Raw genomic sequence first — 24558 nt, 5'->3', positions numbered from 1 at the left:
GCATCTGGTGTTTTGTCACTTACTAAAGATCAGCTTTATTTTATTTTATTTATTATTATTTTTTTAAAAAGCACAAACACACATCTCAATTAAGCTCGGAGTAAGGAAAGTAGGCTGGGAAAGGAAAATATTTATTTTTGAAGAGCTGCTTAAAAGGAGAAATTAATCCCAGCCCACATAAACAGGGGGAGGTCGCCTGTTGAAAAATAGGACCGGAACGTACATCCTGTCCTTGCTAGACAAGAAATAGAAATCTTGGATCGCTAACAGTAGAGGGGACAAAGATGTGTGTGTGGTCTACCTGGGTGGCCCTGCAAGTGCTGGGTTCGAGTCTTCCCACAGTCACAGACTCCGCGCAGCATCGAGCTGGAAAACCCATGTCTGGTTAGCTCATCCTCAACCAGCTTCCCTCATAAGAACAGGAGAAGGGATTGCTGGATCAAGCCAATGGCCCATCTAAGTCAAGCATCCTGTGGACAACCAGATGCCCAAATGGAAAACCAGCGAGCAGGATCCGAGCGCAAGAGCAACCCTCTCCCCTCCTGTGGTGCGAGGCAAGGGGGGGGGGGCATCTGTACCTTGTTCTCCCCCAGAAGCAGGTCATCAGAGGAGGGCCGCAGCTGAGGAACACGGAGCTGCCTGAAGCAGATCAGCAAATGGACATAAGAACATCGCATTGCAGGGGGTTGGTCTGGATGACCCCTGGGGTCCCTTCCCAGTTCTATGATTTTGTGATTCTGTGACCTGGGCCAGGATCAGTGTGGAGAAGCCCTGTGTCAGGCAACACTGATTCATCCAGCTCAGAATTGCCTCTTGAACCTGAGACCCTCTCAATGCAAGACAGATGCTGTAACCCTGAATTACGGGCCACATGACCCGGAAATCTGTGGACAAACACCGGCCTGATGAGTGCTGCACCTCATAGTCAAGCTTGACTGGATTTAACCATCCATGGGTCCTTAACCTTCCTTTGAGACACGAGAACATAAAAAGCTGTCCTTATGCCGAATCAGACCCCTGCTTGGCAGGGGGTTGGACTCGATGGCCTTGTGGTCTCTTCCAACTCTATGATTCTATGACCGCTGGCAGAGGCTCTCTCCTGGATTCAACCCAAGGCCCATGTGTTCTCTGCAGCTAGGAGTGCCTTCCACCAGCTTCATCTGGTTGGCCAACGGTGGCCATTCCTGGATGAGGGTGGCCTGATTTTCTGATAAGAGAGCCACTTCCGCCCTGCAAAAGGAGGTGGTGTTGCGGGCCCGACACACGCGCAGCAGCTGATACTCAGCCTCCGTGCGCTTGGGGGAATCCCCGGCCACATCACCCTCTGGCGGGCCAATCAGCCAGCTCTGGGGGCGTGGCCTGCCCTATTTAAGGCAGGTGCGGCCAGGGATCTCCCTCTTTTCCCGCCTCCAGCTGTTCCTGCTTTTTCCCACCCTCCCGCCCTATAAGGTTTTCGTTCCTTGACCTTGCTATGGACCTTGGTTGGTCGCCGTTGAGGGGCCTGGTGGGAATTTTTCCACTTGGCAAATTGGCACCAGCCACTTGGTTTTCGCCTTCCTCGTAGCAAATCATCACAACTTTTTGGGTATTGGGGGTTAGGCATTGGTATTGCTCTGTAGATGGAAGAGGGGAGGAAGAGCCACCACCTGCCCCCCATATTGAAGGGTAGTCCGGTAAAGGATTCCGGGGGGCATGGCCCTGTCCGAAGCCTGGGGAGGTGAGGGCCTAAGGCACGCCCCCTGGCGGTGACCCTGGGGGGGGGGGGTTCCTAGTCGATGTGCATCAACAGGACTCCCCTAACTGGTGGTTAACCCTTCCCGGACTTCAAGCGAACGGGCTGAAACCGGATATAGTCGGTTAGGACCAATGCCTAAGCCAATACCGCTCATCACCTGAAACCAATAAAGTTGTGGCCTTATTTAGCCCTTCAACCTTAATAATTGTGCCATGTGTCATTATTTCCACTGGGGGGGGGGGGGGACTTGCCTCGCAACCTGCTGGACCAGGCCAACAGCCAATCTAGTCTAGCATCCTGTTTTCACAGTGGCCAACCTAATGCTTCAATCGGAAACCTGCAAGGAGAATTTAAGGACAGGAGCAACTCTTCCCTCCTGCGGTTTCCAGAAACTGGTATTCAGGAGCATCGCTGCCTCCAGGCAAAGCAGAGCCACTGTGGCTAGGAGCCGCTCTTCCTCTATAAATATGTCTGGTCCACTTCCAAGACCATCTACGTTGGTGGTCATCACTGCCTCCTACGGGATCTTTGGACCACAACCCCTTTCTGTCTCAGCCAACCTGGCTTAGGAGGAGCTGGTAGTGCTGCCTGACAGTGACCACAATATCTGAATGGTATCAGGTTTTGGGGAAGGTTGCGTAGGTAAGCGGAGCTACGCTGAGTCAGAATTCAAGGAAGGGTGGCTATATGCAGCCGCTGGGAGAGATCATCAGGGGTTTGGGCTGGGTGTTCATCAGTATGCAGGTGACACCCAGCTCTACCTCTCTTTCAAATCAGAACCAGTGAAGGCAGTGAAGGTCCTGTGTGAGTTTCTGGAGGCAGTTGGAGGATGGATGGCAGCTAACAGATTGAGGTTGAATTCTGACAAGACAGAAGTACTGTTCTTGGGGGACAGGGGGCAGGCAGGTGTGGAGGATTCCCTGGTCCTGAATGGGGTAACTGTGCCCCTGAAGGACCAGGTGCGCAGCCTGGGAGTCATTCTGGACTCACAGCTGTCCACGGAGGTGCAGGTCAATTCTGTGTCCAGGACGGCTGTCTACCAGCTCCATCTGGTACGCAGGATTAGACCCTCCCTGCCCGTGGACTGTCTCACCAGAGTGGTGCATGCTCTAGTTATCTCCCGCTTGGACTACTGCAATACTGCTCTATGTGGGGCTCCCTTTGAAGGTGACCCGGAAACTAGAGTGGTGATTAGGGGCGGCCGCTGAGGCCATATAACACCGGTCTTGAAAGACTTACACTGGCTCCCAGTACGTTTCCAGGCACAATTCAAAGTGTTGGTGCTGATCTTGAAAGCCCTAAACAGCCTCGGTCCAGTATACCTGAAGGAGCGTCTCCACCTCTTTCATTCTGCAAGGACACAGAGGTCCAGCGCCGAGGGCCTTCTGGCGGTTCCCTCACTGCGAGAAGCCAAGTTACAGGGAGCCATGCAGAGGGCCTTCTCGGTGGTGGTGCCCGCCCTGTGGAACGCCCTCCCACCAGATGTCAAAGAGAAAAATAACTACCAAACTTTTAGAAGACATCTGAAGGCAGCCCTGTTTAGGGAAGCTTTTAATATTTAATAGGTTACTGTATTTTAGTGTTTTGTTATAAGTCGCCCAGAGTGGCTGGGGAAACCCAGCCAGATGGGCAGGGTATAAATAATAAATGATGATGATGATTATAAAAAGGCATTCAAAGGCAACCAGTATAGCAAGAGAAAGAACAAAAAGTGACAACAGATCGCCATCACGACAAAGGACTCAACTGAATTGCAAAACTATCTGGACACAGTCAAGCACCGGTTCAGATCACAGGAAATGGAAGGGTTAACAAGGTGCCCCCTTCCTGACTTCTGTTTCAGAATCATCTTAACCAAGGAAGTGTTGGATATCACGATTACCATTTGCAAGGATAAAATAATAAAACACCACAACAGGTCAAAGATGTTGAAGCAAATCATAGAATCATAGAATAGAATAGAATCATAGAATCATAGAATCATAGAAGAGTTGGAAGAGACCACAAGGGCCATCGAGTCCAACCCCCTGCCAAGCAGGAAACACCATCAGAGCACTCCTGACATATGGTTGTCAAGCCTCTGCTTAAAGACCTCCAAAGAAGGAGACTCCACCACACTCCTTGGCAGCAAATTCCACTGTCAAACAGCTCTTACTGTCAGGAAGTTCTTCAAGAAAATCTCACAGCGAGCCATGACTTAGTCCAATTTCCTCCAAATTTGGGTCTCCTCCAGCTGTTTTTGGACTACCATTCCCATCATCCCTGACCACTGGTCCTGCTAGCTAGGGATGAAGGGAGTTGTAGTCCAAAAACAGCTGGAGTCCCAAGTTTGGGAAATCCAAAGTAAGTGTGGCTGAGTAAATGTGAAGATCCCTGGGCGGATGATTGCGACAACAGTTGGCCATTGCGGGAACAAGATGCTGAATGACATGGGTCATTGGCCTGATCCAGCAAACTCATCTTCTGGGCTTGGGACCTCCGCAATATGGGGAGCAAACCCCCGCAATATGGGGAGCAGACAACACCCATTACAGCAGCTCAATGGGCTAACAGTCTGCTTTTTGGCAAAATTCAAAACGCTGATTGTGACCTATAAAGCCCTACATGGCTTAGGGCCAGACCATCAGAAAGACCATATTCTCCCCTACAAACCTTCCCAGGCTCTGAATCCTTCTTTCTGTCCCCCCCCCACCCTCCCAGGAACGCTGGATGGGGATGCAGGAGAGGGCCTTCTCGGTGGTGGCTCCTCCCAAGCAACTGTGGAACTCCCTGCCTAGGGAAAGCCAGACTGGCTCCCTCCTTGCCCTTCCACCAGCAGGTGTAGATTGCTTTATTCCAGGCATGTCCAACCAGTAGATCACGATCTACCGGTACAACCCCGGCTTATCCTTATCAATTGTGGGATTAAAAAAAGTTTACCGAAAGTTAACAAATACAAAGCTGAAGAACTCTGGGCAATCCTACCCCCCAAAAGCTCAACAACCCTGGGCAATCCCACCCACCCCACCCACGCTCCTCATCCCTCCAATGACAAGGGGTAGATCACTGCCAGTTTTTTACTACTGGGAGTAGGTCACAGTCTCTTGTGAGTTGGGCGTGCCGGTATTCCAACAGGCCTTTGGGAACTGACTTGTTTTTAAGGAAAGGGCAGGTACTGTGATGTGGTTATTGCTATTGTCTGTGTTTTTAATGGATCTTTAAATACTAATTTAATTCCATTAGCGTTTAATGATGGTCTTTTCTATGCTTTTAGCTTTTTCTATTCCCTTTGTATAAGCCACCATGAGTCATGACTTGGGGGAAAGCAGGACATAAAAATAAGTTGTTGTTGTAGTAGTTGTTTGGAAAATGTATACACCACTCAAGCCTGGTTTGGTTCTGAGCCTCTCCCTTTTCATCTCCCCGTAGGAATCCCCCATTCCTGCCTTCTTTGGCTGTGTCCCCTTTCACATGAAATGCCCCCCAGCCTTCTCAGACCTCACCTTGGCAGACAGCCATGGAGGAACGTCATGGGTTCCTTTCTGCCACCGTGAGCCCAAATAATTTAAGAGGGGACCCCTAGATCAGGCTTGCCTTGCACCCCCCCGAAGCACCCTGGAAAGACCCCCACATCTCCTTTTCCTGCAGGACCAAAATCACACACAAAAATCTCTGACTCTCGCCTCGTGCGAGAACAGCTTTTCTCTTTGGCGACCAGATTTGAAAGGATTGTTTTGTACTGAAGGACTGCGAAAAGGCATTTCTCTCTCTCTCTCTCTCTCTGATGGTGCATTTCCATGCAGCGGCGCATAGATTTGCATTGATGCGAAAGCCAGGCCTTTTGCTTCCCTCACTTTTGTGTCCAGACTGGCTCCTCTCTTGATGGTCTCCGCTTTTGTGCCTGGGTTTTGTTCCCTCCGTCTCTGGAAACGGCTTTCTTGCCTCGCTATTATTATTCATTACTTCATCTTCATTCTCCGGCTTCTAACGACCTTTTCACAGCAGTCTCATTTCAAGATTTTTTTTATTCCAACCCACCCACCCACCCCCCTCCACCCATTACCAAAGCCAAGAATTTCTCCCTTCAAACTCCCGGCTGAAATCACACTCAGATTAGAAAAAAATGTGTGTGTCTCTGTGTGTGTGTCTAAAATTACCTTCTTTTAAGGGGACAAGGCAGCTCAGGCAGCCACGTGAGGGGAGCTTGAGTTGCCATTCCACAGTGAAATGTTCCATTTGTTCAGTGAATTTCTCTCCCTCTTCCCTCTGGACTCCTTTTCTTCCCTGCTGTTTAATTTTAAAATGTGCCGTCCTTACTTTTCATCTTTCTCTCTTTCTCTCCTGTTCCAAATGAGAGTTCCAGAGCCGGCTGGCGAAACCCGAAGCAGCGAGAGGCTCCCGACCCAAATTTCCCTCTTTCTCCAGCTCCCTCTTTTCCTGGCGTACAAAACCTCCAGTTCAGCAAAAAAGAGGGGGGAAACGAGGTTTCTGCCACTCTGCAAAGTCCCGTGGCATCTTACGCACAGGCTCAACTTTAAGCGCTTGCTTCAGTTAATAATACAGGGCTCGCCTGGCAACCAGCCAGCAGGTATCTGGGCAAAAATTTAAAATAATTTGGCTTTCTGTCATAAAATATCTCTATGCTCATCATTTCAAAAGCCAAGCTTTAATGGGAGATAGATTGGAAATGGTTTCGGAAAGGCAGATTTGCTTGCAAAGGCTCTAGACCCTGTGGAGCTGTGGTTATTTCTATTATAAACACAGCAATGACATTTGCACAAACAGAAGGACCACGAGGGAGCAGGGCAGCAAGAACAGAGAATGGCAACCTGAGGCACAATTCACTCACGGAACTCACTGCCACAAGGTATTGCCATAAGAGTTGCTAGTTTACACAACACCTTTTTGATGGGGATTATGGGCTATGAGGGATGCGGGTGGCGCTGTGGGTTAAACCACAGAGCCTAGAACTTGCCAATCAGAAGGTTGGCGGTTTGAATCCCCGTGACGGAGTGAGCTCCCATTGCTCGGTCCCTGCTCCTGCCAACCTAGCAGTTCGAAAGTAAGTCAAAGTGCAAGTAGATAAATAGGTACTGCTCCAGCAGGAAGGTGAACGGCGTTTCCGTGCGCTGCTCTGGTTCGCCAGAAGCGGCTTAGTCATGCTGGCCACATGACCCGGAAGCTGTACGCCGGCTCCCTTGGCCAATAAAGCGAGATGAACGCCGCAACCCCAGAGTCAGCCACAACTGGACCTAAAGGTCAGGGGTCCCTATACCTTTAAGGTGCTACTGGACATTTTTTTTCATTTATTTCAACTAGGTGAATTGATACTGACAGTGTGATGTAGTGGTCAGACTTGGACCTGGGAGACCTGGGTTCAAATCCCCACTTAGCCATGAAGCTCACTTGGGTGATTCACCTCCCCCAACTCCATCTGGTCTTCGTTCCCACGCTCTGATTTAGGGCAGGGTGAACAGGGCAGCGGGATTAGGCCTGCCACCTTAATCCTGGCCTGGGTCTCCTGAGGACGCAAGATGAAATCCCACGGGAGGATCGCCAACGGAACGGACATCTCCGTTTGAGCTGCCAAAAACATAATTGCAAAAACCTGGAGGAAGGAATGAAAACGTGGGCAGAGAGCGCGAGGCATCCCAAGGTTCTTGTGCTCCAGCGTATCCTTTGCCAAAGCGTTGCACCTTTACGGCGGAGAGGATCTCCCCACAGGGAGGGAAAACCCAGCAAACTGAAGGCCTCTTTATTCCAGGAGACTTGCGGCAGAACATCTGTCAATTAAAAGGTGGGTGAACTTTCGTTAGGAACCGCACACCCAAGTGGAGATGGCAAGGGACCTGTGGCCCAGGAAAGGACCGTGTCTCCCCTCCTGCCCACAAATCTCTTCGTGACCAAGGGACACTCCAGACATCCTTTTCACTCTGCATCCAGTGGGACCCCACTGCTTGAACCCTCCTTCTCCTCCATGGCAGGAGGGGAAGGACCTGGCCACTGGAGCCATGCTGCACTCAGCTCTTCGACACGGCACTCTGGGGACATTGGTGGGCTCCTGACCCCAAGGTTCTCGGGCCCCAGGAGCTGGCACCCCTGGGAGGCAGTGATGGCCACCAAACTTGTTGTTGTTTATTCGTTTAGTCATGTCTGACTCTTCATGACCCCCTGGACCAGAGCACGCCAGGCCCTCCTGTCTTCCACTGCCTCCCGCAGTTTGGTCAAACTCATGCTGATAGTTTCGAGAACACTGTCCAACCATCTCATCCTCTATCGTCCCCTTCTCCTTGTGCCCTCCATCTTTACCAGCATCAGGGTCTTTTCCAGGAAGTCTTCTCTTCTCACGAGGTGGCCAAAGTCTTGGAGCCTCAGCTTCAGGATCTGTCCTTCCAGTGAGCACTCAGGACTGATTTCCTTCACAATGGAGAGGTTGGATCTTCTTGCAGTCCATGGGACTCTCCAGAGTCTCCTCCAGCACCATAATTCAAAAGCATCAATTCTTCGGCGATCAGCCTTCTTTATGGTCCAGCTCTCACTTCCATACATCACTACTGGGAAAACCATAGCTTTAACTATACGGACCTTTGTTGGCAAGGTGATGTCTCTGCTTTTTAAACTAGTTGGATTTAAAAGAGGATTTGGCAAATTCATGGAGGAGGGGAAACTATGGGTGCCAGGAGGGCTCTACTCTGATCCCACAGTTGGAGGTAGCAACGCGTCGGAATACCAGTTGCTGGAAAACACAGCATTTTGGGATTTTTACATACATTATATTATCTCCTTCCAATTTTTTTAAATTTCCCATACAATTTTTCCTTCCCCTCCCTTCCATCCCCCTCCATATCTATTGGAAGGGTTCAAACAATTAGCCACGGGCACAGGGTCTTTAGTTCCCACCGAATGTCTTTTGTTCCAGTAGTTTCTATCCACTGAAGATATTCTACTCAGTACATAACACATCTGTTCCTTATCGTGGTGGACTTGACCTTCCACGTTGTTTCCTGCGACATTATTGCGACAATGTCCGACTGAATAAGTTTAAACAAATAACTGTTCCATGCCTCTACTGTCCATTTTTCTCTGTCTTTCCAACCTAAAGCTGTCGTTGCCTTTCGTGCTAATATCATAGCTTTGAAGGTAAACTGGTCCCCTTTCTCTCTAGCCGGGTTAGATGGACCCCATTTGGCCTCATCCGGAAGGCTCTTTTCGTGTTCTTTATGTTTGCAAGCCAAGCCACAAACAGCAGCGAAGGTCAAAAGCCAAGCCCCTGGGAAAGCCAAGGACCTCACAAATACCGGACGGAAGAATAAGCCATCTAAGGTGCTTGAGGACCAGCAGACACCACACAATGAAAGACATCACCCATTCCTCCTTCCCAACCCCTCTCCCCACACAGCCTCTGCCTCCTTAGAGAGCCCAGATAATTCCTTCTGCCTTTGGGGTGGATATAAATGGCTTCCGTGGGCCCCCCTCGCCACCCGCCCGCTATCATACTGCCAGACAACTCCAGCGAAGAATTGAGCCGTTCCCATCACATATAATCTCCCAGCACTCCATCACACCTCCCTGCCTAATTTTGCTATAGATCCCTCCTTATTGCTCTAAGCGCAGGGCGGTCGATGCTAATTAATTATGGGCTGGAATCTGCCAGACTCAGTCACACACTGCAGCTCTGCATCGGGAAAAACCCGTCCACGGAAATGGGAGAAGGTTCAGAAATGGTTCCTCGCTGCTGCATCCAAAAGCCCAAAGCTCTGGGGGCACTAACTCAAAACTGGCAGCCGTTTACTGATTCCAGAGGGGCAGCAAAAACGGCACAGAGCCTTGTGAGGCACCTTAAAAACAAATGAATTGATGACGGCGTTGAGCTTTTGCGGGCTGCATCATGAACTGCCATCCATAAAAGTTTAGACCATAATACATTTGTTAGTCTTTAAAAGTGCCACAAGGCCCTTTTACTTTGGCTCATTTAATCGAGAATAACCACTGCTATCGTCTTACCTGCTGTTTCATTAGAGATGTTGGGCGATTTTATTGAGAGATGAGGTGTGATTTCTCTCTGTCTCTCTTACTCTTCCTTAGAAAAGGACTGGGACTGTCAGCTGCTTTGAAACCACTTGTGTGGTGGAAAAATGGCACACACAGGCTGGGCATATTTAAAGGAAAAGGTGACTATGGGGTGTGGGGCTCATCTTGCTTTCAGGCTGAGGGAGCCGACATTTGCCCACAAACAGATTTCCTGGTCATGTGGCCAGCATGACCAAACCGGTTTTGGCCGCAACGGGACACTGTGATGGAAGCCAGAGCACATGAAAACACCGTTTACCTTTCCCGTCACAGTGGTACCTATTTATCTACTCTCGCCGGTATGCTTCGAACTGCTAGGTTGGCAGGAGCTGGGACTGAGCAACGGGAGTTCACTCCATCGCCAGCCCCAGAGTCGGCCACGACTGGACCTAATGGTCAGGGGTCCCTTTACCTTTACTGAATCTATTCTACCTTGGTCACACCACACCTGGAATACCACGCCAATTCTGGGCACCCCAAATTTAAGAAGGATGTTGACAAGCTGGAAGGCGTGCAGATGAGGGCGACCAAGATGGCCTTATAGAAGGAGCGCTTGATGGAGTTGGGTAGTTTAGACCAGAAGAAGAGGAGAGAAGAGATCAGATATGAAAGCTATCTTCAAATATCTCAAGGGCTGTCACATGGAAGATGGAGCAAGCTTGTTTTATCCTGCTCTGGAGGGTAGCACTCGAACCCATGGCTCCAAGTTCCAAGAATGAGGAGGAGCAAGAGAACAGAAAGCTTGCAAAAATCAAATCAAGCCACTGAACTTCGAGGGGGTGGGAGCTCTGTCTCCCTGCTCCATTGCCTGGGCAGGATTTGACCTTCCCAGTGTGGCGCCCTTCTGCTTCTCTCTCACACACACTCCCGCCTGGGAGATGAAGGCTTTCAGCGAGAAGGGTGTTCGGTTCATCGCCCACCCTGCCTTGGCCCCCTCCCTCTGCAATGTCACCATCCTGCCAAAGCAATTTCCTCCTGAGTAGTTCTGACAGCAGCATCCCCATTAAACAAAGTGAAAAGAGCAATTAACTTTCTGCACCTGAGCTGAAAAACGCAAGCACAACCGCCGGCAACGTGCTCAGCATGGCGGGATCAATGGCCCCAGACGCCGGGATGGCTGCGAGGACACCTCACGCCTCGCTGCAGAGATCCTGGCCCTCTCCGCTCGGCTCACGCTCTGATTAGCCTCCCTGGGGTGCTGGCTGCAAGAGGGTGGCGGTGCCATCCCATGCCCAGACCTTCCTATGGCATCATTGAAAATACATCTCATTTTCCACACTCGGCTCTTGGTGGCACGGCAAGAGCCTGGCCTGCTGAGAAAGGGATGGGATGCAACAAAGAAACAGAGTTGGGGGGTTTGTCCAGCGCCGAGGGCCTTCTGGCGGTTCCCTCACTGCGAGAAGCCAAGTTACAGAGACAGGGCCTTCTCAGTAGTGGTGCCCGCCCTGTGGAACGCCCTCCCACCAGATGTCAAGGCAATAAACAACTATTTTACTTTTAAAAGACATCTGAAGGCAGCCCTGTTTAGGGAAGTTTTTAATGTTTAAAAGACTACTGTACAGCGGTACCTCGGGTTAAGTACTTAATTCGTTCCAGAGGTCCGTTCTTAACCTGAAACTATTATTAACCTGAAGCACCACTTTAGCTAATGGGGCCTCCCGTTGCCACCGCGTGATTTCTGTTCTCTTCCTGAAGCAAAGTTCTTAACCCGAGGTACTATTTCTGGGTTAGCAGAGTCTGTAACCTGAAGCATATGTAACCTGAAGTGTCTGTAACCCGAGGTACCACTGTATTTTAATATTTGGTTGGAAGCCGCCCAGAGTTGGGGAAGCGGGGTATAAATAAATTATTATTATTATTATTATTATTATTATTATTATTCTGGTACTTCTGGGTTTCAGCAGGTGCGTAACCCGAAAAAACGCAACCTGAAGCGGCTATAACCCGAGGTATGACCGTATTATATTATATTACGTTATGTTATGTTACGTTATTATTCCACTTTTTTCTCATACAAGGACTCAAGGCGGGTTACGGATCAAATAGAAACTGCTAAAAACTAATACAGTAATATTTAAAAAGCAATTAAGCGCCAATAAAATTAAAATTCTCTCTCTCTCTTTCTATATATGATGAATTAAAGATCTATTAACTAATAAGCAGAGAGTCCCTACAGACCAAAAAGAAAAGGACGATTATGCACCTGTTTGGTCTGAATTTATTTCATTTGTAAGCAAGGAGGGAGACAGCCAAAAATCCCCTTGGCCTATAACCCAATACGGCAGATCCAGGGGGTCAGGGCTTTTGAATGCTTAAATTTATTTCTCTTGGTATAACAGGGTTCATGTTTTGTAACCTTGTCTTAGCCATTAAGTCTACGCTATAAATATTTCTAGTCCACGCATTCACATACCTGTGGTTTATTAATTTTATTATAGACCGACAGCGATCAATAATTTTGTATGGACTATGTATATCACAATCAGTCCCTGTTTGATAATATTGTATTTTGCAGAATCCTCTATAACCATTTTTAAATATTCATAAAAATCACACACACAAATATATGAGATTTTTTATTAATATTTAAATTTTTAAACAAATAAGCATTTAATTATAAATAAATTCAAATTTGTCATCTATAATGTATCCTCTATAAAAGACCTATTAACCAGAGAGTTAGGTCACCTTGAACTTTCGTCTGAGGGAACTTGTTTCGTCTTGCAATGTCAGCTCCTCCAGCTCAAAACAACAAGAGCAACATCACCAGAGCAGAACCAAAACACACCCTCCTCCTCTCCCTTCTCCTTCTTGGAGCAAACTGCATGCCAAGTACATATAATCCCTTATAACTGTTCATAATAACAGCCCCTCTGGAGGTGGTTTGGAGACACAGGCAATGCAGGGACAGCCGTTCCACGTTGCCTGAGATCACGGGCGGTGGGTTCTGCCCACCCTGCGGATGAAGGAGAACAGCCCAGAGACAAAAAAAACAAACCTCTGGGTTTTGGTCTTGTAAATGAGGAACGGCTTCATTTTCTCTCTCTCTGCACCACCACCCATGAGGTCAGCCTGCTATACTGGTCCAGAACCACTTAGTTCTGCAGAACACACAACAGCAGTACGGTGAAGTGGTTAGGGTGTTGGACTAGGACCTTGGAGATCAGAGTTCGAATTCCTACTTTGCTCACCAACTAAAACTCTGCATTGGTAAGCAATTTTGGTAAGCAAATTTTATGCCAAGAGCTTAGGTTGAGTTGATACTGGCAGTGTGGTGTAGTGGTTAGGGTGATTTAGGACCTTGGAGACCAGGGTTCGAATTCCCACTTGGCCACGAAGCTCACTTCAAATTCTGCTTCAAATCTTCCATTGGCAGGAAGCTGACCGGCTGACCTTGGGGGTCACTCATCACTTCTCAGCCTATTCTACCTTATAGGGTTGTTATGGGGATATCAACCACCTTGAGCTCCTTGGAGAATAAGGTGGGACGGAAATGCAGAAAATAAATGCCATGAATGAATGAATGATGCTAGGGAGGCGTCGGTAAAAAGATTTGCAAACCCATTTCCTGCTTCTGGCCAGAAAGCCACTTCCGCCCTACAGAGGAGGTGGGGTTGCGGGCGTCACGTCCCCAACACACGTGCAGCGGCAGGAATCAGCCACTGCGCAATTGGGGGGGGGGGAATTCCTGGCCACGTCATCCCCAGTGTGGTGTAGTGGTTAAGAGCGGTAGTCTCATAATCTGGGAACTGGGTTCGCGTCTCCGCTCCTCCACATGCAGCTGCTGGGTGACCTTGGGCCAGTCACACTGCTCTGAAGTCTCTCAGCCCCACTCACCTCACAGAGTGTTTGTTGTGGGGGAGGAAGGGAAAGGAGAATGTTAGCCGCTTTGAGACTCCTTAAAGGGAGTGAAAGGCGAGATATCAAATCCAAACTCTTCTTCTTCTTCTTCTTCTGGCCAGCCAATCAGCAACCAAGGTGTTCAAGTACCAAGGTACCACTGTATTTAATTGGAATCTCCTTTCTTGCCTGTTGAGTCCACTGGTTCGGGTTCCTCCCCTTTGGAGCAGCAGAAAACAAGCTTGCTCCATTTCCCATGAAACTGTTCTCCAGGTATTTGAAGACGGCAACTTCATGAGATGTCCACGCATTCTAGCATTATGAGAGAGGGAGACCTTCTCAGTTATGCCATGTGTTTTTTCATAAATATCTTATCATGCTGCCTCTTGCTTGCTTTTTCTCTGAACTGAAAAGTCCCAATCGCTGCAACCTTTCCTCATGGGGAGTACTGTGCAAGGGACAAATCAGCAATTAATCCGACCGGAAACTTGCAAGGCCCCATCAGGACGGGGAACCCATAAGTCACCTGCTGCCACTGCAAGGTCCGTAGCCTCAGTCAAGACCTTCTGAAAAGGACAAGTCGCTTCCAGGCTCTGCTGCATCTGAGAGCTTTGCTCCGCGTTCTGCCTTCCTAGGCAAAGCGCAGCTCCTGGGATGCCTCTGCGTCCGGGAACAAGAGAGGTGGCCCCTCACCCCTTGCTCTGAACCTTTGCCCTTTCCCTGTCAAGACATGCAGGGTGAATTACAGTTAAACCCCAGAGGCTGACCTCACGGAGCAGCAGGGCAAGAGGCCTGCGAAGAAATGGGGTCACATTTCTCTGGCTGCTATTTTGGGAGTCCGCTGTTCCTTGCTGGCGCTCCCTGCGCACTCCTTTGCAACACTGACCAAGCGGCAGGGGGGGTCGTGGCCTCTGGGTGCCTGCAAAGAGTCCCTCCCTGTTGCAGGACGCAAGGGGGTCCGAGTCAGGTGCTCAGTCTGCAGGCGGAAGGGAGATGCAGAGCAGGTGCTGGAAGGCAAGATCCGTTGCATGGCGAGCTCCCGCCCCCACAGTGGAAATAATGACACATGACACAATTAGTACAGGTGATGAGCGGTATTGGCTTAGGCATTGGTCCTAACCGACTATATCTGACTTCAGCCCGTTCCCCTCTTAAACAGCTCTTCCCAACAGAGAGTTCTTCCTAATGTTTAGTTGGAATCTCCTTTCGCAGCATAGCAAGTCCCCCCCCCCCCAATGGAAATAAAGACACATGACACAATTATTAAGGTTAATGGGCTAAAAAAGGCTACAACTTTATTGGTTACAGGTGATGAGCGGTATTGGCTTAGGCATTGGTCCTAACCAACTATATCCAACTTCCGCTTGAAGTCCGGGAAGGGTTAACCACCAGTGGGGGGAGTCCTGCTGATGCACATCAAATAGGAACCCCTCCTGGGGGTCACCAAATGTGGGCGTGGCTTAGGCCCTCACCTCCCCAGGCTTCGGACAGGGCCACGCCCCCCGGAATCCTTTATCGGACTACCCTTCAATATGCAGGTGATGGCGCTTCCTCCCCTCTTCCATCTACAGAGCAATACCAATGCCTAACCGCCAATACCAAGGAAGCTGTGACGATTTGCTACGAGGTGGGTGAAAACTAAGTGGCTGGTGCCAATTTGCCAAGTGGAAAAATTCCTACCAGGCCCCTCAATGGCAACCAACCAAGGTCCATAGCAAGGTCAAAGAACAAAAACCTTAAAGGTCAGGAGGGTGGGAAAAGGAACAGCTGGTAAGCCACAAAGAGGGAGATCCCCGGCCGCGTCCCGCTTTAAATAAGGTGGGCCACACCCCCAGAGCCATCCAATTGGCTGGCCAGGAGGTGACATGGCCGGGAATCCCCCCAATTGCGTGGAGGCTGGGTTCCAGCCGTTGCGCGCATGGTGGGGCCATGAAGCCCGCAACCCCACCTCCTCTGAAGGGTGAAAGTGGCTCTCCCAAACAAAATGGCTCCCGAGTGCCGCAAACCCGGAAGCAAGTATTCCAGTCTGCAAACTTTTTTTGGAAGCTGAATGTCCGACGCGGTTTCCGCTTCAGTGCAGGAGGCTCCTGCATCCAATTGGAAGCCGTGTCTTGGCTTTCAAACCATTTCGGGAGTCGAGTGGACTCCCGGAATGGATTAAGTTTGAGAACCGAGGTACCACTGTATTAGGAAGAATTTTCTGGCAGTAACAGCTGTTCAATAGTGGAACAGTCTCCCTCAGAAGGTGGCAGCCTCTCCTTCCTTGGAGGTTTTTACGCGGAGGTTGGATGGCCATCTGTCACGGTTGCTTTAGTTGACATTCCTGCATTGCAATGGGACAGGCTAGATGACTCTTGGGGGCTCCTTTCCAACTCTACAATTCTATTGTCCTATGAAATGTTGTGAGTTATGTAAAAACCTTGTTGATTACAATAATGACATTAGCCCTCCCTCAATGTGGTGACCTCCAGATGCTCTTGGAGGGCAGATCCCACCACTCTTGACCCCTGGGATTGCTGGCTGATGGGGGCTGGGGTCCCATAACATGGTAGGGGGCAGGAATGGATGACCCTTGGCATCCCTTCTAACTCTACAATTCTGTGACTCTATGAACATCTGGAGGGGACCACTTTGGGGGAGACTGGCATAAATTAAACGCCTTCTCTCCACAGCAGGAGACAACCACCCTGTCCTTGTCCTCGTATTATATAATAATAATAACAATAAATTTATTTATACCCCACCCTCCCTGGCCAGAGCCGGGCCCAGGGTGACTAACACCAAAAAAATCACAGTAAAAACATAATGGGGGGGGGGGGGCAAATTTAAAATACAGGTTAAAATGCAATTTAAAATGCAGCCTCATTTTAAAATATCCAATAAATCAAGACCATAAGGGAGGGAAACATAAGGGTCAGACTGAGTCCAAACCAAAGGCCAGGCAAAACAGCTCTGTCTTGCAGGCCCTGCGGAAAGATGTCAAGTCCCGCAGGGCCTTGGTCTCTTGTGACAGAGCGCTCTACCACGTCGGGGCCAGTACTGAAAAGGCCCTGGCCCTGGTTGAGACCAATCTAACCACCTTGCAGCCTGGGACCTCCAAAATGTTGTCATTTGTGGACCTTAAGGTCCTCTGCGGGGCATACCAGGAGAGGCGGTCCCATAGGTGATCTTTGCTGTGGCTGCAACCTGCGCCTCCATGGAAAGGGAGGCGTCGAAGGTTACACCCAAGCTCTTGACGGAAGGCGCTGGCACTAATCAAGCCGCAGCAAGAGATGGGAAGCCCAAGCAGCGACTTAGTGGCTCAGAAGGTCTGAGGTTCAGAGGGAGGGCCTTTTTGGGCCAGCAAGCCTAGGCACTTGCCCTGGATAACCCAGTGTCCAACGAAGCCCACCAGCTGGCCTCCCGTGCCCCAGTTGTGCCTCTTCCAGTCTGCTCAGTGACTTTTCTGAGAGCGGGAAGACGATTCCGGCCGGCAGCCCACAGCCCTCTGCCTCTGGCCTGCCAGCCGAGACACGCAAGAGGGAATTCCATTATTCAGTATTAGAGAGACGCAAGACACAAAACGGCCCGGAGGCTGTTTCCTGCTTTTAAAATATACATGGGTGTGTGTTTGCGCGCTGGCAGGTGTACCGGCCGAGGCTCGCAAGCAGAGTGTGTGTGACAGCTTGGGAAGGCAGGGAGTTCTCGTCCTGGCAGGGCCGGCTGGCTCTCTGCAGCAGACACGTCAGGAAAACAGAAAGAGACGGGACCGTAAAGGACTGCCAAGGTCCAACGTTTGGAGAGCGGGTTGTGCTGGGCTGATATCTTCTGAGGCTGCTTTATTCTTGCCTCGTTTCCAGAGAATTGCAGAGTCGGAAGGAACCTTGAGAACATAGCTGTCAACCTTCCCTTTTTTTGCAGGAAATTCCCTTATTCCAGCGCCGTTTCCCGCTGCTATCCCGGATTGTTAGATATCCCATAGACTGTCCCCAGGACAGGTGATCCTTTATTTTCAAATTTGAAAGTTGACAGCTATGCCTGAGAATCACCTAGCGTAGCCCCTGAAATGCAGGAATCTCAGCTAAAGCATCCACGACTAATGGTAATAATAATTTTGTTATTTGTACTCCGCCCATCTGGCTGGGTTTCCCCAGCCACTCTGGGCGGTTCCCAGCAGAACACTAAAAACGGATTAAAACTTCAAACAGGACTAACAGGGTGGCCTTCAGATGTCTTCTAAAAGTCAGATAGTTGTGTATTTCCTTGAAATCTGATGGGAGGGCATTCCACAGGGCGGGCGCCACCACCAAGAAGGCCTTCTGCCTGCTTCCCTGTAGCCTCTCTTGTTGCTGTGAGGGAACCACCAGAAGACCCTCAGAGCTCGACCTCAGTGTCCGGGCTGAATGATGGGGGTGGAGACGCTCCTTCAGATGGCCACCCAACCTCTGCTTAAAAACCTTCAAGGAAGGAGAACCCGCCACCTTCCGAGGGAGACCCTTCCACTGTCAAACAGCTCTTAGAAAGTTCTTTCTGATGTTTAATCAGAATCTCCTTTCTTGTCACTTGAAGCCATAGGTTCAGGTCTGCAGAAAGCAGGCTTGCTCCATCTTCCATGTGACAGATATTTGAGATATTTGAAGATGGCTCTCATATCTTCTCTCAGTCTCCTCTTCTCCAGGCTAAACATACCCAGCTCCTTCAACCATTCTTCATCAGGCCTGGTTTCCTGATCATCTTGGTTGCCCTCCTCTGCAACCGTTCTAGCTTGTCAACATCCTTCTTTAAATTGTGGCGCCCAGAATTGGACACAGGACTCCAGGTGGGATTGTTGCAAGGAGCCAGGGAGTGGAGCCAGATGCCCCCTGAATATTGAGGGGGCTCAGCTACCTCAAAAATGGCAATGGGGGGGGGGACTGCCTCAGCTACGGTTTTCCCAGTAGTGATATATAGAAGTGAGAGCTGGACCATAAAGAAGGCTGATCGCCAAAGAATTGATGCTTTTGAATTCTGGTGCTGGAGGAGACTCTTGAGAGTCCCATGGACTGCAAGAAGATCAAACCTATCCATTCTTAAGGAAACCAGCCCTGAGTGCTCACTGGAAGGACAGATCCTGAAGCTGAGGCTCCAAGACTGTGGCCACCTTATGAGAAGAGAAGACTCTCTGGAAAAGACCCTGATGTTGGGGAAGATGGAGGGCACAAAGAGAAGGGGACAACAGAGGACAAGATGGTGGGACAGTGTTCTCGAAGCTACCAGCATGAGTTTGACCCAACTGTGGGAGGCAGTGGAAGACAGGAGTGCCTGGCGTGCTCTGGTCCAGGGGGTCACGAAGAGGCGGACACGACGAAACGACAACAGCAAACTGCCTCAGCCCCTAGGAGTTGGCCTGTGTGCTTCTGGCCTTTCTTCTTTAGAGGAGAAAGCGTTCCTGCCAAGGGAAAGGCAAGAGCTGCACCTGGCTGCTGGGGGGGCATCAGATGGACCCCTCGCCTTGCATCCTGAGGATTACGCTTGCTCTCAGAGATGCCCCCCCCCCGCCCGCAGCACAATCACGGCACCTGCAGCCCCCCGACTCCAACCTCTCCATGGGGCATTGCAGCAGAGCTGACTGGCAAAGATTAGCGCCAGAGTTGGAAGCGGGGAGGGCGGGAGGGAGCTGAGAAAGTCAAATCGCCCTCCCTCTGCTTGAATAATGACGGAGCCTAATTGCTTATTGCTGGTTACTAAGCTACGGGATGGCAGCCGCTCGGACACCCATCAATATATTAACCCCGGCATGCAGCCCGAACAAGCTCATTCATTTCCAAGGGTGTTTATCTCCCTCCTTGCCTCCGTTCTCCAGGGAGAAAACATAATTATTATTTAAATGTGAGTTAATTCAGCCAAGGTGTTGATCAATAGTGGAGAATTACTCGTTTAAAAATAGAGAAATCACCAGGCGAGGAGAGGCACATGCGAGACCCAGGGAGGACTCAATTATGGAGAAGGGGCTCAAAAGAAGAAGGCGAAAAACAACCCCACAGCCCCCGAAGGTCAGGTTGGAGGCAAGTTCTGTCGGAGCCCAGCCTCTGTCTCTAAAAGGGGCAGAACTTCCGCATCATCATCATCATCATATTTATATGCTACCCATCCGATTGGCTTGCCCCAGCCACTCTGGGCAGCTTCCAACAAATTTTAAAACCACAGTAAAACACCTGCAAAATCCCAAGCTATTCGAACTCCTAATAGTTCTTGGATTTCCCTCTTTTTTGGACCAGGAAATGTGTTTACAGGACTTTTGCTTCCACCATACACCACACCATTAGAACGTAAGAGGAGATGTCCTGGATGCGAATGATGCTCTCTTCTGCCCACCCCAAATGAGATGCCCTGGAGAGATTCACAAACTGGACACCTAGGCAAAATCTGCCTACGCCCATCGACAACTGCATCCAAGAGGCTAAGCTGTTTCTAAAGGCATCGATTGCATTTTAGGCTGTCATAGCTAAAAGATTGCATCCTCCATGTAGTTATCTAATGCTCTTTCCATTTTTTTTTTTTTAAAAGGACATAGAATCACAGAATTGTAAAGTCCTCCGGATATCCAGCGACTATGAGTTCCACATATGTATCCCTGGAATATTGTAATATGCAAGCTGCTTGGAACAACTCGCCCACAGCTAAGACATCTTTCAAAAATAAAAACAAAACGAAGTGTGCTAGCCTGCGTCTCTTATTTTTTTCAACATGAAACAAAACAGAACAACCCTCTTTTTAAAAAAAAGAAATACACAAATAAAACCCAGTAAAATCAGTGCAGTGATCAGTATGAACCATATTAAGGGATGTCTTCATTGGGGGGCCAGAATGCCCCATAATTGGCATTTGCCTGATCGAAACAGGGAGAGAGCATGCCCTTGGCTTCTCCACTAGATGGACCTTGGAGGGCCCCATCCGCAGGGATTTCAGCTACTCCAGAGTTGCAGCAAGTTCCCCTCTTCAGCCACGGAGAGAAGCTGTGAAGTACTTGGAAGAAATTGTGGAATATCCCTACACGGACACAACCCTGCTCTTTAGCTGACAGCTCTCTGGTGTAGAAGAACACCTTGTAATCCACCATGCAATTGACTTCTACTCTTTTTACACAAGCCATGTGAGTAAGGAGTTGGACACCTGGCCAGGTGGCCGCCTGGATGCTTCACCATGTGTCACAGAAAAGCTCAGATTCAGTCAACTCGCCCCCCAGCACTGTCTTGGAGTGTCTATGCTGGGCAAACAAGAAACTGCCTTGGCCATTCGTCCTGCAGAAATCTCCTGCTCTGGCTTAGGCCCAGAATATCTGAAGGACCAAATTCTTCCAGACAGATCTTCCTGGGCTCTCCAATCTTTGAGAGAGGTACTTTCCTAGATGCCGCCACCCTCACAAGCATGCTGGGCGAGGACAGGGGACAGGGCCTTCTCGGTGGTGGCTCCCAGACAACTTTGGACTCCGAAAGAAGCCAGACTGGCTTCCTCCTTGTCTTTCCACCAGCAAGGGAAGACTGTTTTATCCTGACGGGACTTTTGGGAACTGATTGTTTCTTTTGAGACAGGGGCTTTCAAATCACACCGTGGTGTTTTTATGGTCTGTGTTTTAATAGATTTGTTTTTATATTGTTTCAACTTAGAGTTGACTTGCCTTTTTTTATAGGTGTTTTGATTTTTGTGTTTTGATCTGTGCTGCTTTTATTTGTCTGCAAGCCACCTTGAGACCTGGTCTGGGGAAAAGCTGGAATATAAATAAGTAGTAAAATAACCATAAATCTCCCACTGATGTTGGGATAGAGAGGAGGCAACTACTTACCCTGCTGGCTGTGCCTCTGAGCATAAACGACCACCACCGCAGCTAGCACCACGTAACACGCTGCCGACACAGGGTAAGCCATCTGCAGGAGCAAACACACAACAGCGAGGGGTCAGTGGGGCCAAAACTTGAGAGGAAGGGAAGAAGGAAGCAATAATCAATAAGAAATGAGCTCACAAATGGTTGCAGCATCACAAGAACTGGGCAAAACAGCTTCAACCCTGGTTCTCTTTCTCACATGGCTGGCAAAGGCCAGCGGAGAGAGATCTGCCTGTCACCGCCCAGTGCCACGGTCAGGATTCGAACCCGTGTCTCCCAGGTCTTAATTTGATTCAGAGGTGCTGCAGCTGGCATCAGACTGCATTCCCTTTGACTTGTCCCTCTCGGCAACCCACATGTCCCCACGTGTTGCATCACCTGAAAATGCGCGCTCCATCTTCGCAAGATTAGAGGGAAGGGCATTGTGTGGTCAATACAAAACCGTGGTGTTCTCCGCGAACCCCAAAAGATGCCAAAAGGATGCCCTCTTGGATTGAGGGCTGAAAACCAAGAAGCCTCAAGGAGAGAAGAGGGGTGCTGAGCTAACTACTTGCGTAGACCAGACTTTCCCCATCTTGGCGCCTTCTGGATCTTTGAACTACAACTCCCATAAGCCCCAGCCAGTGCATCACTATTGTCTGCTCCAGCAGAGCTCTGTTGGCAGAGGCTGATGGGAGTTGTAGTGCAAAAAAGGGAAAGCCAAACCTTCTGCAATGTGGAAATCATGTCCCCAGCTGTCCCTGGGTGGGCTCGAACCACCAAACTTCTGGTAGTGGCCCATGAAACAGGCAGAGGCAAGGAACGGAATGATCCATTAGGCTGCTGAGAGTTGGGGTGCAAAACAAGAAGAAGGCACCAGGTTGGGAAAAGCTGCTCTACAAGAAAGCCAGATAAAGGGCTTATCTCTGGAGGAAACTGCTCTTTACTGCTAAATTGGAACAAACAGCAATTTGGGTTTTCTCCTGGTGAATGTTTGCCTCCAGTTTAGCACTAAAGAACAGGTTTTCCCTGGAAAAGGAGAAAGCTGCTTGAACCCGTGCTTTGGGGGCCTGAGGCCTGCAGAAGTGTGGAAAAGCTCTCAGAGGCTAACATGCATAATCAGGGAATAATATTAAAAACAGAAATGAGAGAGAAAACAAAACGGTTCAGAACTAGCAAGGGAACAGGGAAGAAGAGATTTCTCCACAAAACTCCTAGGTTGACCCCCCCCCGCCCCCCGCTGCTCCAACCCCCCGAAATCAATGTTTTCGGAAGAAATGGCTCTTCTTTTGCGTTGAGTGAAAATGTCACAGAAGGAGCGGAAATGGAACACCTCGTGTCTAAATGTTTCACTTCTTGTCAATTGGCGGCACTTCAAATTGCTTCTACAGGCTTGTTTTAAAAGAGAATCTTTGCAGGATAAAGCGATTGCTGTCACAATCCAGAGCATGGAAGGCGGGGGAGGTGGCAAGGGTGCGCACAACCGCCGGGCCGGCTCCACAAAGGGCCTCTGCAGGAGAGGCAAAACCTATCGCTACCATCACCTCTGGGTTCTTCTGGGCTGGTGGCAAAGTTTGTAGTACAACTCATGCAACACGTTGGGAGACTAATATACACACAATAATTACCCAAATGATTATGCATTCTTTATCAGTCTTCTGAGAAAAATACAAAACCTTATGCAAAGCCAGATACTTGCGAACTACCCAACCTAGGATGAACTTACAATGTCTGATGTCAATAGATTTTTCAGGCGCTTAACTCAGTCTTTTGTTTTCTTTATCTTTTTAGGTAAGTTCATGAAGATACCAACAAAAGGTAAGTTTGTTGTTGTTCACAATACCGAGAGATGGTAGTGAAGTTGTAAAGGTAAAGGTAAAGGGACCCCTGACCATTAGGTCCAGTCGTGGCCGACTCTGGGGTTGCGGCGCTCATCTCTCTTTACTGGCTGAGGGAGCCGGTGTACAGCTTCCAGGTCATGTGGCCAGCAGGACTAAGCCGCTTCTGGCCAACCAGAGCAGCGCACGGAAACGCCGTTTACCTTCCTGCCAGAGCGGTACCTGTTTATCTACTTGCACTCTGATGTGCTTTCGAACTGCTAGGTTGGCAGGAGCTGGGACCGAGCAACGGGAGCTCACCCCATCGCGGGGATTCAAACCAGCGACCTTCTGATCGGCAGGCCCTAGGCTCTGTGGTTTAACCCACAGTGCCACCCGTGTCCAGATGGATGTTAATGAAGTTGTAGACAGGGTGCCGGCGTTTTGCACCTGTTTCGCCCTGGCAGTCCAAGTAATCAAGAGGCTGCTGTTTGCCCCCGATGGGGCCCTTTTACTGGGGCTTGCAGGTAGCACACTCCCAAGGTAGTTTACCGGTGCCAAAGTTTGGCAGAGCCAGGTCCCACTGCCCAGGGACCCCCTGGAGACCAGAGGGACCCCAGCCCGTTCCTCCATTGCTCTCACAAGGCTCGGTGGGAGGGGAACACAGCAGAGAGGGTGGGCTAAGTTGGAAGCACCAAGGCCACGGGGCAAGGAAGCTGGAAAGAGGGGAAAGATGGAAGAGGGGAAGAAACAAACACTTTGCCATGGATTGAGAGTGCCCATCACTGCCTTCTTCCCCCTATGAGTTCATCCACAAATCCTTTTCTCCTGCAACTTCTAGGCACACGAACGAGAGGTTTTTCTTCTGTCCAGCTGCTTTCTCCAGGAAAACCCCGGTTTACCACTGAAACAGAACCAACGTCAACCCACAGAAAACCTGATTGGGGATTCTTCTGATTCACTGGGAATCGGTGGGCTTTCCTGCAGTGGGACGGGAAAAAACCCTCTCAGACGCCATGGGACAAATGAAAGTGTCCCTTTCTCTACTCTGATGGTTGGGGTTTGTTTTATGTTTAAAGAAATAAATATTATTTTAAAAATAAACAAAATAAACAAAAGAGAAAGAGCATAAAGTTATACTGTCACAGCAGGTTGAAAGCTGCAAGGGCATCATTCATCTTGCTGTTGGAAAACATTTCAAAAAACAGCAATTCTTTCACAAAACTTTCAGGCTGGTTTATAGGTACAGTGGTACCTCTGGATACGAACGGGATCTGTTCCGGAATCCCGTTCGCATC

General features: G+C 49.5%; 1 protein-coding gene across 2 annotated transcripts in view; it reads right to left on the bottom strand.

Moving 5' to 3' along the window:
• CNTFR (ciliary neurotrophic factor receptor) overlaps window positions 1-24558 on the bottom strand; it is a 421418-nt gene that overhangs the window by 168067 nt on the left and 228793 nt on the right. For both annotated transcript variants that reach the window (XM_083403130.1, XM_083403131.1), the window contains one exon: window positions 21426-21507. In XM_083403130.1, coding sequence (XP_083259256.1) covers window positions 21426-21507 — 82 coding nt within the window. The remainder of the gene's footprint in view (window positions 1-21425; window positions 21508-24558) is intronic.

The sequence above is a fragment of the Podarcis tiliguerta genome (assembly GCF_965153285.1).
Source record: "Podarcis tiliguerta genome assembly, chromosome: 11".
Taxonomy (NCBI): domain Eukaryota; kingdom Metazoa; phylum Chordata; class Lepidosauria; order Squamata; family Lacertidae; genus Podarcis; species Podarcis tiliguerta.
Note: the sequence above shows the minus strand (reverse complement) of the source record. Positions and strands in the feature narration are given on the sequence as shown.